This window comes from Rhinoraja longicauda, chromosome 11, assembly GCF_053455715.1.
Source record: "Rhinoraja longicauda isolate Sanriku21f chromosome 11, sRhiLon1.1, whole genome shotgun sequence".
NCBI classification, from domain to species: domain Eukaryota; kingdom Metazoa; phylum Chordata; class Chondrichthyes; order Rajiformes; family Arhynchobatidae; genus Rhinoraja; species Rhinoraja longicauda.
Genome location: NC_135963.1, coordinates 46,170,101 through 46,184,530, shown reverse-complemented (window position 1 = coordinate 46,184,530; position 14,430 = coordinate 46,170,101). Strand labels below are relative to the sequence as shown.

Genomic DNA, 14,430 nt, shown 5'->3' with positions numbered 1-14,430 from the left:
CTTCATTGGTCAGGGCATTGAGCATCAGAGTCAAAAATCGTGATGCAGCTTTACACGATTTTGGTTAGGATGCATTTGGAGTATTCCATACAGTTCTGGTCACTCCAAAACAGGAAGGATGAGGAGACTTTTGAAAAAGTTGTAAAGAAAGTTTACCTGGAGTAACTCACAACGTCAAGCAGCATCTCTGGTGAAAAAGGATGGGTGACGGTTCTGGTCAGGGCTCCAGCATGTATCTATCTTTTGTATTTACCACTATCTGCATTTCTTTGTTTCTACCAGTCTGAAGAAGGGTCCCGATCCATCAAGGATGCTATATTCCTATCTGGATTCTTAGAACAAAATAAAATGCAAAGCTTTTTTTCAAAGAATACAGGACCTGATCTATTATCAGTCAAGATTTATTCTTTAACCAAAGATGCCAAGTTCCTTTATCGAGTATCTTGATGTCCTGCTGCTTCACATTTTGCTGTACACAAAAGGACAGCCATATTTTCCAGTGTTAACTGTAGTTCAGAAGTACCCCATGATTTTGAAACACTTTGCATCATGATTGGCTTATACAATTGCAATGCATCTCTTTCTTCAATTCTGCAGAGGAATATGTAGATAGAGAAAGATCTTTTGCCCAAACACGACTTTTTTGTGACAATGGCTCAGGAACTTTTCTGTACGATAAACCAATTTGAAGAAACCAAAATACCTTAATCTTTTTATTCACAAAATGCTGGAGTAACTCAGCAGGTCAGGCAACATCTCGGGAGAGAAGGAATGGGTCACCCATTCCTTCTCTCCCGAGATGCTGCCTGACCTGCTGAGTTACTCCAACATTTTGTGAATAAATCGATTTGTACCAGCATCTGCAGTTATTTTCTTATACTACCTTAATCTTTTTATTTAAACTGCTGAAATTCAACAGTACGGTATTGAATTTTTAGCAAAAGTTATTTTAAAATTATTTGATCAGTAGTTCAAGAAATGGCTCGGTAAAGTAAATAGATAGTTGAAGGTCAAATTAGGTATTCACATTCATATCTTTAGAAATAAAATTGTAAATGCTTTCTCATTATTAGCTCTTATAGTTAAGGTCTTATGGCTAAGGTATAGGATAATAACCATGACAAGAACCTTTGCTATTTCCTGCTTTCTTAATTGGTGTTTAAATAAATTTGTGTCACACATCTAGTCCAAGACAAACTCTCACTGCTTTTTTTGAATAGTTGTGGTATTAAACCAACAGTGAAACAATGAACTTCTGTCATAAAAGGTTTTGTTTTAATTTCCAATACATATAGAGCGCTAACATTTAAAGTTTACAGTTGCACTTTGTAGGTTAACGGTTAAATTCCCCTACTAAATACAAGGCATACCTATAGAGGTTATCTAAAATTACGATGTTAAAAAATCAATTGGTGCACATTGCACATAAATACAATACCAAAGATCTTGATTAGATTTCAACACTGGACTTAAGTCATGACCATGACCAAACTACATTTTATGGATGGCATGGCATGCCATGGATGGCATACTGTTTTTGTTCCTTTGGCACGTTGCAAAATAATAAATAATTTCCATTCACATTAAATTAAAATGACCCACGTTTGAACGTGAAACCCAAACTATGTGTTTACAAGAAAAAAGGACCCAAAACTTCAAATATCAAATGCTGATTCCATGTAAAAAGCAAAAAAGTAAAAAAGAAATAGAGTAAGGATTGGAAAATAACAGATTACCCCCATTATTATTCTTCAAGGAGAAGCTGATGAGTACCGAGATCATATAACAAATGTGTTAGAGTATCCATTTGAATCAACCGATTATTCTAAGATAAACAATCGGCATGTGGTCCTAAAATAACCATGTAGGCAATATGGTTTAGGTAATTGTTTTTTTAAATTTAATATTTTTGAAAATAATAATGCTCCTGATTTGCCATTACCACCTAGTTAGATTTAGCAGCAGTCTATCAGTCATGTTAAAATGATTCATTTCCAAATCTGGCATACATTAGCCATTCTCATTCTGATTAGGTGAACTATTAAATTCTATAATAGGATTATCACACTTAAATCTATTGTCGAATAGTGGCTACTTGTTTAATAGTTTAGAAGATTGAACGTACTCAAATGATTATACTTAATACTTGAGAAAAGGGATTTTTTAAAAAAACTTCTGAAGGTTATTCTGGATAATGAAAATAACATGCTTTCAGGTCCTATAAGGGGGAAAGAAAAACATTGGATATTTGGTACTGCCTTGAGTTACAAGCCATTTTGCAACATGCACACAAAACGAGTTGTTATTTTCAATAATAGGTGCAAAAATCTAAACCAAACCATTTAAAACCCAATTATCAATGAGCTACCATATAATAATCTGCAGCTGTGTAGTCTGAGACGAGAATATCCTGATGTACTAATGAGAAATTCATGAGTTTAGCATTAAAAGGGCAAAGTTTTGAGTTATAAAAAGAGACAGGATAACTTGAGTTAACTAAGATTGAATAGTTTTGGATAGTTTTCCCTGGAGCAAAGGAGGCTGTGGGGTGATCTTAGAGATTTATAAAATCATTTGTGGAAGTCCAAAACTGGAGGATATAGGTTTTAGGTGAGAGGGAATTTTTTTTAAAAGGGGACCCGAGAGGCATGTTTATCCACACAAGGGATGGGGGTACATGGAACAGGTTGCCCAGAGGAAATAATAGAGACGGGTACAAGACCTTCACACAGGTACATAGATAGGAAAAGTTTGCCGGGAAAAGGGCCAAATTCAGGCAAATGGGACCAGCTCAGGAAGACCCCTCAGTTGGCATGTGCAAGTTGGGTTGAACTGTTGAGTTGCAGTTGTTTCTATGCTGCAACTCATCATTTTCATAAGATATGATCCATCAGTGTAGCAATTAAAGTACAAACCTTTGCTCTGTAAATTCCTTAATTTCACAATCTAATGTTATCCCACTTCTCAAGAAAGGAGCGAGAGAGAGAAAACAGGGAATTACAGACCAGTTAGCCTGACATCGGTGATGGGGAAGATGCTAGAGACAATTATTAAAGAGGTAATAACGGTTCATTTGGATAGCAGTAAAAGGATAAGTCCAAGTCAGCATGGATTTATGAAAGGGAAATCATGCTTGACTAATCTCCTGGAATTTTTTGAGAATGTGACAAGTAAAATGGATGAAGGGGAGCCAGTGGATGTAGTGTATTTAGACTTTCAGAAAGCTTTGATAAGGTCCCACACGGGAGATTGGTGAGCAAAATTAGAGCACATGTTATTAGGGGTAGGGTGTTGACATGGATAGAGAATTGGTTGACAGACAGGAAGCAAAGAGTAGGAATAAACGGGTCCTTTTCAGAATGGCAGGCAGTGGCAGGTGGAGTGCCGCAAGGCTCGGTATTGGGGCCGTAACTGCTTACTATATATATTAATGATTTGGATGAAGGAATTAGAAGTAGCACTAGCAAGTTTGCAGATGACACAAAGTTGGGTGGCAGTGTGAACAGCGAAGAGGATGTTAGGAGGTTGCAGGATAACTTGGACAGGTTGAATGAGTGGGCAGATGCAGTATAATATAGATAAATGTGAGGTTATCCACTTTGGCGGCAAAAACAAGGAGGGAGATTATTATCTCAATGTTGTCAGGTTAGGTAAGGGGGAAATGCAGCGAGACCTGGGTGTCCTTGTACACCAGTCACTGAAAGTTAGCTTGCAGGTACAGCAGGCAGTGAAGAAAGCTAATGGCATGTTGGCCTTCATAACGAGAGGATTTCAGTATAGTAGTAAAGAGGTTCTTCTGCAGTTTTATGTCTCCTGGTAAGACCACATCTGGAGTATTGTGTACAGTTTTGGTCTCCTAATTTGAGGTAGGACATCCTTGTAATTGAGGCAGTGCAGCGTAGGTTGACGAGATTGATCCCTGATGTGGCGGGACTGTCATATGAGGAAAGATTGAAAAGATTGGGCTTGTATTCGCTGGAGTTTAGAAGGATGAGAGGGGATCTTATAGAGACGTAAAATTATAAGACTGGACAAGCTTGATGCAGGAAAAATGTTCCAAATGTTGGGCGAGTCCAGAATCAAGGGCCACAGTCTTAGAATAAAGGGGTGACCATTTAAAACTGAGGTGAGAAGGAACTTTTTCACCCAGAGAGTTGTGAATTTGTGGAATTCTCTGCCAGAGGTCAGTAGAGGCCAAATCACTGGATGGATTTAAGAGAGAGTTAGATAGAGCCCTGGGGACTAGTGGAATCAAGGGTTATGGGGAGAAGGCAGGCACGGGTTATTGATTTGTGGATGATCAGCCATGATCACAATGAATGGCAGTGCTGGCTCGAAGGGCCGAATGGCGTCCTCCTGCACCTATTTTCTCTGTTTCTGGATAGGCTTTCAACATTTCACATTCAAAAGTTAAGCTAATGACTGAATGGATCCTTATTCAAGTCTTTAGAGATCCAGACATTGAAAAAGAAAATTGAAACATTTGTTGCACATTTTATTTTTTGCATTAAAATGATTTTACTCTTCATATTAATAATGTTGCCGCTAGAAGATTTAACCACCAGCCCAATTTTTTGATACGATTGTGAAAGTAAACTACTCAAGTTACTGTATTTAATCAGCTGTTGAAAGATGAAAGGAGATTAATGGTGTTATATTAGCCACATTGGACTTGGATTATTAAGATTAATTACCATGATACAGATAGAATGTTTCAATATAGTGTGTAATATATATTTGCGAACAATGAACTGTGAAAAAATGTGTTGAACTGTCAGCAAAGACCTAGCTTTTACTTAAAAACTACTGTGGTTGGTCAAAAATTAATTTCCTTCCAACCCTCTGAAGGTTTTGCCAAGAATTTTTGAATGTTTTTTCACTGTCCCAAGAGGTTTGCAGACAATGCAATACTCCTTTCCACCCAGATAAAACTCTGAACTAATCTATTAGTTATCACCACATACAGCTTCTGGCACTGCAAGAGTAGAGAGACTTGTTTTTGCGAATGTAATGCTGGAACCTTAATTGTACAACTATCAAGAAAACTTGGCAGTGAAAGAAAAAGTTGAAATCAAAATAAAACTTGCAAATAGTACAAATAATACTCGCCCCGTGTTATTATGTTTCTTTATTAAGCAATTTAAGTATATTTTCTATTCATATTGTGCAAAAATTCTTAACGGCACGAGTCAATATTATACAAAATTATATGTCTACAGTTGACGGCTCTCAGTATTCCAGCACTTCTGGTCACAATGCATCTCATCTTTGCTTTACACTAGCAAAGGGACTGAGGTCGAAGTAGAAATAAGCAATGTTAGAGACAGGAAAAGGCAATTTTTATGAAGAAAAGTATGTTGAGACAAACAACAAAGATGCATTCCACACCAGACGCAGTGACAGGAATCAAAGAGAAAAGGGCAAAACTTCCATTTCCCGCAATACCATCCACCTGCCCCAAGCTGGCCCAGGAACACTCTTCCACTGAGAGTCCTGCTCCTACAAAATATGCTGGGCCAGGTGCAGCCGAGAGCTGCTTCAGAATGAAAACGGCTGCAGTTACAAAATGGTTTTGACAGCCTTTGAGGTCCTGCCCAAAGTTGGGTAAAATAATTGGGGCTGGGTAAAATGAAGGGAATATCTCTGATACAGTGGAGTCACATTATCTAATGTGGCAGTTAAGGAGCAGTTAAAAATCAAATTAAGCTTGTGTCTATGTAACTTGTTGCTAATTATCTGGTTTCAAAATGTATCTGTTCTATCTGGATTATTTACACCTATAATATTTAACATCAAATTTGGATTTATCAACTACCACATTTTATTATAGACTTCCTTTCAGGATGGAAGAGGAGTGAGGTGACTGTTTATTCTGGAAACAAACATAATTAAATGTACAAAGGAAAATCTATAATAGATGGGAAATAAAGTGGAAAATCAATTGATTGATTCTAAATGGTCAATCAGACCTTTTACAGGTAAGAACAACTGTCCAGTTGCGCTCCTCAGCAAACCTAAGATTTCTTAAATTATATCGATGCAGTTTTTGTAGATCATAAAAGGGAAAAAGTTAATTTTCAGAGATTATATCCCCTTTCATTTTTTTCTACCCACTTTGCCATTCTTGTAGATGGTATGTAAATAAAATTTGCTGCAGTGATTTTAATAATATTTTATGAATCAGTTACAATATGAAAGTAGCCATAATTTTTCCCAATATTTATAAAGAAATAATATTCCGAAAAAAATTAATAACATGTTTCCTACTACTCACATCTTCTGACATTCCTTCCGTTCTCCTAGCATGGCATTGCCCATCTCACCCAAAATTGTAGCTTCTACTTCATAGTGAACAACCAAAGCTTTCTCCACTGGATGAACATCTATATTGCCCCCTTTCACTTTCCTGAAGAAAAAAAGAAAAGTTATTGAAGAAAAACAAAAAAACATGCAGTTCCATCAAAATTTATGAAAATCTAAAATTAAAGACATCAGACAACACCACTCTTTACTGACATCTTTCTATTAGATAACTTAATGTTTTATGAGAAACCTGCATTTCTGGATCCCTCTAAGTTGTATTAAGTGGATGCCTCAAAAATATTCCACTACAAAATAAGGGAATATGGCTTGATTACCATTTTTTTTAAATAATACACCAAGACAGAGAATATTATACGCATACATATTTCTAGAGTCAGTGCGCTTTTACACAGAATTTCTTGCCTAATTGGAGGAAATTTTCATTTCAAAAATCATGAAGTGGCAACTTTATCTAAAAATGACATGGGCAAAGTTTAGGAGACAAATACAAGTACAGCCAGTTAATGACATAAGTGAACAGAATGGCATTACATTCACATTATCTATATACTAAAACTCTCGTGTGTTCTCTTGTTTGTGACTGAACTTCAGCCAAAACGGTACACGATAGCGCAACAATGTTAGGCCTACCTTACTCATCCATTGTCACTTTAGTGATAATGCAAGTAGTTTTATTCAAATCCATGTTATATTTTTAAAGTTATTCACATTTTAAAGTTTAAAAGGAGGGGGAGGGGAGGAGGGAGGAGGGAGGGAGGGGGAAGTGGGGGAGAAGGGAGAGGGGAGGGGGGGATTGAGGAGAGAGGAGAGGAGGAAGGACAGGGTGCTGCACCAATGCAGGAGAGGTTTGGGCCCAACGGGTCCACGGTCTAGTTACACAGTAAAATTGTGAATTGGGGCAAGGCCGATTTTGATGGAATTGGACAGGAACTTGCTCGTTGTTTGGAGAAGATTGTTTGCCGACAAAGGAATGTCTGAAAAATGGGATGCTTTTAAAAGTGTGATGACAAGAGGTCAGGGCATGCATGATCCTGTTCGAATAAAGGGCAAGATAGGTGGGGTAAGTAGGCCTGGATGACAAGAGAAATTCAGTCTTTGGTCAGGATTAAGGAGGCAAGGGACAGGTATAGGTAGCTGGGATCAATGTATTCCTGGAAGAGTAGTTGGAACTAAAGAGCATATCAGGAGGAAATCAGGATGGCAAAAAGGGGGCAGGGGATGGCGATATTAAGGAAAATATTAAGGAAAAGATATTTGCATGGGGCTTGCCTGGATCAGATACCACTCAGAAGAACTAGAGCGCAGACTGGATTTTGAAAAATGGCACCAAAACCTGGCAACTCATGCATGTGGGCTCAGGAGACTACTTCTATACACTTTGCTAATCAGGGATTGTGCTTAGGTATGGCAATACTTTACTGGACTGCATGTCAGTAAAGAATTTAACTTTGCATTTGCACATATGACAAATTAAAGCACCATTGAGATCAGTGCTGGGCCCATTGGTGTTTGTGGTTTATATCAATGATTTGGTGTACAAGGTGTATAAGAAAATAACTGCAGATGCTGGTACAAATCGAAGGTATTTATTCACAAAATGCTGGATTAACTCAGCAGGTCAGGCAGCATCTCAGGAGAGAAGGAATGGGTGACATTTCGGGTCGAGACCCTTCTTCAGACTGATGTCAGGGGGGCGGGACAAAGGAAGGATATAGGTGAAAACAGGAAGATAGAGGGAGATCTGGGAAGGGGGAGGGGAAGAGAGGGACAGAGGAACTATCTAAAGTTGGAGAAGTCGATGTTCATATCACTGGCTACATGCTGCCCAGGCGAAATATGAGGTGCTGTTCCTCCAATTTCCAGTGGGCCTCATTATGGCACTGGAGGAGGCCCATGACAGATAGGTCAGACTGGGAGTGGGAGGGGGAGTTGAAGTGCTCGGCCACCGGGAGATCAGATTGGATAACACGGACCGAGCGCAGGTGTTGACCGAAGCGATCGCCGAGCCTGTGTTTGGTTTCGCCGATGTAAATAAGTTGACATCTGGAGCAGCGGATGCAATAGATGAGGTTGGAGGAGGTGCAGATGAACCTCTGCCTCACCTGGAAAGACTGTTTGGGTCCTTGATGGAGTTGAGGAGAGAGGTAAAGGGACAGGTGTTGCATCTCGTGCGGTTGCAGGGGAAAGTGCCCGGGGATGTGGTGGTTTGGGTAGGAAGGGACGAGTGGACCAGGGAGTTACGGAGGGAACGGTCTCTGTGGAACGCAGAAAGGGGAGGGGATGGGAAGATATGGCCAGTGGTGGGGGTCCCGTTGTAGGTGACGGAAATGTTGGCGGATGATTTGTTGGATACGCTGGCTGGTGGGGTGGAAGGTGAGAACGAGGGGGATTCTGTCCTTGTTACGAGTGGGGGGAGGGGGAGCAAGAGCGGAGCTGCGGGATGTAGAAGAGACCCTAGTGAGAGCCTCATCTATAATGAAAGAGGGGAAGCCCCGTTTCCTGAAGAATGAGGACATCGCTGATGCCCTAGTGTGAAACACCTCATCCCGGGCGCAGATGCGGCGTAGACGGAGGAATTGGGAGTAGGGGATAAACTTTTTGCAGGAGATCGGGTGGGAAGAAGTGCAGTCCAGATAGCTGTGCGAGTCAGTGGGTTTATAGTAGATGTCAGTCACTAGTCTGTCTCCTGTGATGGAGATGGCGAGGTCCAGAAACGGGAGGGAGATGTCGGAGATAGTCCAGGTATATTTAAGGGCAGGATGGAAATTGGAAGTGAAGTGTATGAAGTCAGTGAGTTCTGCATGGGTACAAGAGGTAGCACCAATGCAGTCGTCGATGTAGCGAGGTAGAGTTCGGGGATGGGGCCGGTGTACGTCCGGAACAGGGATTGTTCAACTTACCCGACAAAGAGGCAGGCATAGCTAGGGCCCATGCGAGTGCCCATAGCTACGCCTCTGGTTTGGAGGAAGTGGGAGGAGTCAAACGAGAAGTTGTTAAGGGTAAGAACCAGCTCTGCTAGGCAGAGGAGAATGTTAGTAGATGGGGATTAGCTGGTTCTACGGTCGAGGAAGAAACGGAGGGCTTCGAGACCATCCTTGTGGGGGATGGAAGTGTAGAGTGACTGGACATCCATAGTAAAGATGAGGGAGTGGGGGCCTGGGAACCGGAAGTTATCGAGGAGATGGAGAGCGTGTGAGGTGTCTTGGACATAGGTGGGGAGGGATTTAACCAGGGGGGATAGGATGGAGTCGAGGTAGGTGGAAATAAGTTCGGTGGGACATGAGCAGGCAGAGACAATGGGTCTGCCGGGACAGTTCTGTTTATGGATTTTAGGTAGGAGATAGAATCGGGCCATGCGGGGCTGGGGAACTGTAAGTTTGGAGGCATTGGAGGGTAGATCACCGGAAATGGTGAGGTCCGTGATGGTGCTGATGATAAAGGTCTGGTGTTTGTCAGTGGGGTCATGGTCCAGGGATAAGTAGGAAGAGGTGTCTGAGAATTGTCGTCTGGCCTCGGTCCGGTAGAGGTCAGCACGCCAGACTACCACAGCACCTCTCTTGTCAGCCGGTTTGATGATTAAGTCCGGGTTGTTGCAGAGTGAGTGGAGGGCTGCACGTTCAGGAGGGGAGAGTTAGTCAGGGGAGTGGAGGCGTGATTAGTAACTTTGCAGAAGACACTAAAGTGGGTGGTATCAGATAGCAAAGATGGTTATCAAATCTTACAACAGGATCTTGATCAGCTGCCCACATGGGCTGAGGAATGGTTAACAGAGTTTAATGCAGGTAAGTGCAAGGTGTTGCATTTTGGGAAATCAATCCATGGCAAGCGAATTGTAGGACCCAAGGGAGTGTTGTAGAGCAGAGGGATCAAAGAGTACAGGTGCAGGTCCCTGAAAATGGCATCACAAATAGATAGGGTGGTCAAGAAGGCTTTCGGTCCATTGCCCTTCATCAGTCAGGGTAATGAGTATTGAAGTTGAGATGTTATGCTACAGTTGTACAAGACATTGGAGAGGCTGCTTTTGGTGCATTGTGTTCAGTTTTGGTCGCACTGCTATTGGAAGGTTGTCGTTAAGCTGGAAAGAGTGCAGAGAAGATTTGCAAGGATATTGCCCGGACTTGAGGGTTTGCACAATAGGGGGAACAAGTGGTAATCTTATAGGTGTATAAAATCAAGAGGGAAATAGATAGGATGAATGAACAGTCTTTTACCTAGAGTAGGGGAATCAAGAACCAGAGTACATAGTTTTAAGGTGAGCGAGGAAAGATTTAAAAGCAACGCAGGGGATAACATTTTACACAGAGGGTGATGGGTTGTATGGAAAGAGCTGCCAGAGAAAGTAATTGAGGCAGGCACTATAACAACGTTTAAAAGATATTGGACGGGTACATGGAAAAGGTCTAGAGTGATATGGGCCAAACGGGGGCAAGTTGGAATCACGTAGATAGGGCATCTTAGTCAACATTGGCAAATTGGGCCACAGGGCATGTTTCCATGCTGTATACATTTAATAAGATGCTTTTTATTCTTTCATTATCTTGTAGAAAATTCTAACTATCCCATGTGCACTAAATCACATTTAATACTTGGTTTTGTTTTGATTGTAGTTTCTTAAAATAAAATTCATTATAGAGGATCGGAAATACCAAGTTTATAGCTTTTACGGAATTCAATAAAGTGAGGAATGATCAGAACGCAAACCTTTTTCAGCCATGTACACCTAATTACACACTTGGGGTTTTAAATGCAAGCATTATATAGGTGCAGCAAATTGATATTCTGAAGATTTGACTTTTTGGGGCCTGCCTTTTAAGATTAAATTTTTTACATTTTTGATTTCCACACATCTTCAAAGTGTTTTCAATCCACAGCTGGCAGGAACCAGTTAGTACATATATATATTGTGCAGTTTTCAATACTCAGAACGTATGAAATTCAAGAATTCATGCAGTTAGAAATTGTTGACATCCAACTTTTTTACTATAATGGAGTAAAATCTATTAGACAGCATACTTGGTTAAAAGAGAGTGTATCCCCAAGTTTAAAGGTTTAATACGATTAATAAACAAGGCTGGTTGGGTACAATTCTTGGGCTCCCTGTTTACACTATTCCTCTAGCCATATTTACCTTCCGCAGCGCTGTGCATTTAACAGCCTGACTGGCAAAGCTATCCTGCTACCTGACTGCAGGCAGTAAATACTAAGGTAGACACAAAATGCTGGAGTAACTCAGTGGGTCAGGCAGCATCTCTGGAGAGAATTTTTAACAAAATGCTGGAGTAACTCAGCAGGTCAGGCAGCATCTCAGGAGAGAAGGAATGGGTAAGGCTTGGGTGACATTTCGGGTCGAGACCCTTCTTCAGACTGATGTCAGGGGTGGGAGCGGGACAAAGATAGAATGTAGTCGGAGACAGTAAGACTAGTGGGAGAACTGGGAAGGAGGAGAGGATAGAGAGGGAAAGCAAAGGCTATCTGAAGTTAGAGAATTCAATGTTCATACCGCTGGGGTGTGAACTACCCAAGCAAAATATGATGTGCTGTCCCTCCAATTTGCGTTGGGCCTCACTCTGACAATGGAGGAGGCCCAGGACAGTAAGGTCAAATTGGGAATGGGAGGGGGTGTTGGTGCTGAGCGATCGGGAGATCAGGTAGGTTAAGACGGACTGAGTGGAGGTTATTCAGCGAAATGAACGCCGAGCCTGTGTTTGGTCTCACCGATGTAGAGAAGTTGAAATCTGGAACAGCGGATACAATAGATGAGGTTGGAGGAGGTGCAAGTGAACCTCTGCCTCACCTGGAAAGACTGTTTGGGTCCTTGGATGGAGTCAAGGGGGAGGTAAAGGGACAGGTGTTGCATCTCTTGCGGTTGCAGGGGAAAGTACCTGGGGAGAGGGTGGTTTGCGTGGGAAGGGACGAGTTGACCAGGGAGTTTCAGAGGGAACGGTCTCTGCGGAACGCAGAAAGGGGTGAAGATGGGAAGACGTGGGCAGTAGTGGAATACCGTTGGAGGTGGCAAAAATGTTGGAGGATTATATGCTGTATGCGACGGCTGATGGGGTGGAAAGTGAGGGCAAGGAGGACTCTGTCCTTGTTACGAAGGGGGGGGGGGGAGAGACCGCACCTGGAGTACTGTGTGCAGTTTTGGTCTCCAAATTTGAGGAAGGATATTCTTGCTATTGAGGGCGTGCAGCGTAGGTTTACTAAGTTAATTCTCGGAATGGTGGGACTGTCGTATGTTGAAAGACTGGAGCAACTAGGCTTGTACACACTGGAATTTAGAAGGATGAGAGGGGATCTTATTGAAACATATAACATTATTAAGGGGCTGGACACGTTAGAGGCAGGAAACATGCTCCCAATGTTGGGGGAGTCCAGAACCAGGGGCCACAGTTTAAGAATAAGGGGTAGGCCATTTAGAACGGAGAAGAGGAAAAACTTTTTCAGTCAGAGAGTTGTAAATCTGTGGAATTCTCTGCCACAGAAGGCAGTGGAGGCCAATTCTCTGAATGCTTTCAAGAGAGAGCTAGATAGAGCTCTTAAGGATAGCAGAGTCAGGGGGTATGGGGAGAAGGCAGGAACGGGGTACTGATTCAGAATGATGAGCCGTGATCACATTGAATGGTGGTGCTGGCTCGAAGGGTCGAATGCTACCCCTGCACCTATTGTCTATTGTGGGGTAGCAAGAGCGGAGCTACGGGATATCGAGGAGACCCTAGTGCGAGTCCCATCTATAAATGGAAGAGGGGAACCCTCGTTTCCTGAAGAATGATGACATCTCCGATGCCCTGGTATGGAACACCGCATCCTGGGCTCAGATGCAGCGTCGAAGGAGGAATTGAGAGTAGGGGATAGAGTCTTTACAGGAAGCAGGATAGGAAGAAGTGTAGTCAAGATAGCTATGGGAGTCAGTAGGTTTGCAGTAGATGTTGGTCAATAGTCTGTCTCCTGTGATGGAGACGGTGAGATCTAGAAACGGTAGGGAGATGTCGGAGATGGTCCTAGTGAATTTGAGTGCAGGATGGAAATTTGTGGTGAAGATGATGAAGTCAGCATGTTCTGCATGGACGTAGGAGGCAGCACCGATGCAATCGCCAATGTAGCAGAGGTAGTTTAGGGATAGGACCAGTGTATGCCTGGAACATGGATTGTTCGACGTACCCTCCAAAGAGGCAGGCATAGCTGGGGCCCATGCAAGTGCCCACAGCTACGCCTTGGATTTGTACGAAATGTGAGTCGAAGGAAAAGTTGTTGAGGGTGAGGACCAATTCTGCGAGGAAGAGAGTATTGGTAGACAGAAATTAGCTGGTTCTGCGGTCGAGGAAGAAATGGAGGACTTTAAGACCCTCCTGGTGGGGGATGGAGGTGTAGAGTGACTGGACATCCATAGCAAAGATGAGAGAGTGGGGGCCTGGAAAAAGGAAGTCATTGAGGGGACGACCCTGCTTCCTGTAAAGATTATATCCCCTACTCCCAAATCCTCCGTCTACGCCGCATCTGCGCCCAGGATGAGGTGTTCCATACTAGGGCATCGGAGATGTCCTCATTCTTTAGGAAATTAGGGTTCCCCTCTTCCATTATAGATGAGGCTCTCACTAGGGTCTCCTCGATATCCCTCAGCTCCGCTCTTGCTCCCCCTCCATCCATTCGTAACAAGGACAGAGTCCTCCTTGTCCTCACCTTCCACCCCATCAGCAGTCGCATACAACATATAATTCTCCAACATTTTTGCCACTTCCAACGGGATCCCACTACTGGCCACATCTTCCCATCACCTCTTTCTGCTTCCGCAGAGGCCGTTCCCTCTGAAACTCCCTGGTCAACTCGTCCCTTCCCACCTAAACCACCCCCTCCCCAGGTATTATCCCCAGCAACTGCAGGAGATGCAACACCTGTCCCTTTACTTCCCCCCTCGACTCCATCCAAGGACCCATACAGTCTTTCCAGTTGAGGCAGAGGTTCACTTGCATCTCCTCCAACCTCATCTAACGTATCCGCTGTTCCAGGTGTCAACTTCTCTACATCGGCGAGACCAAGCGCAGGCTTGGCAATCGTTTTGCTGAACGCCTCCGCTCAATCCATCTTAACCTACCTAATCTCCCGGTGGCT

General features: G+C 42.7%; 1 protein-coding gene across 3 annotated transcripts in view; it reads right to left on the bottom strand.

Moving 5' to 3' along the window:
- The window catches only part of kifap3a (kinesin-associated protein 3a), a 127,026-nt gene that overhangs the window by 93,822 nt on the left and 18,774 nt on the right, over positions 1 to 14,430 (bottom strand). For all 3 annotated transcript variants that reach the window (XR_013547799.1, XM_078407568.1, XM_078407569.1), the window contains exon 2: positions 6,275 to 6,406. Coding sequence is in view for 2 of the 3 variants with exons in the window: in XM_078407568.1 (XP_078263694.1) it covers positions 6,275 to 6,406 (132 nt within the window). In the remaining variant the exon portion in view is untranslated. The remainder of the gene's footprint in view (positions 1 to 6,274; positions 6,407 to 14,430) is intronic.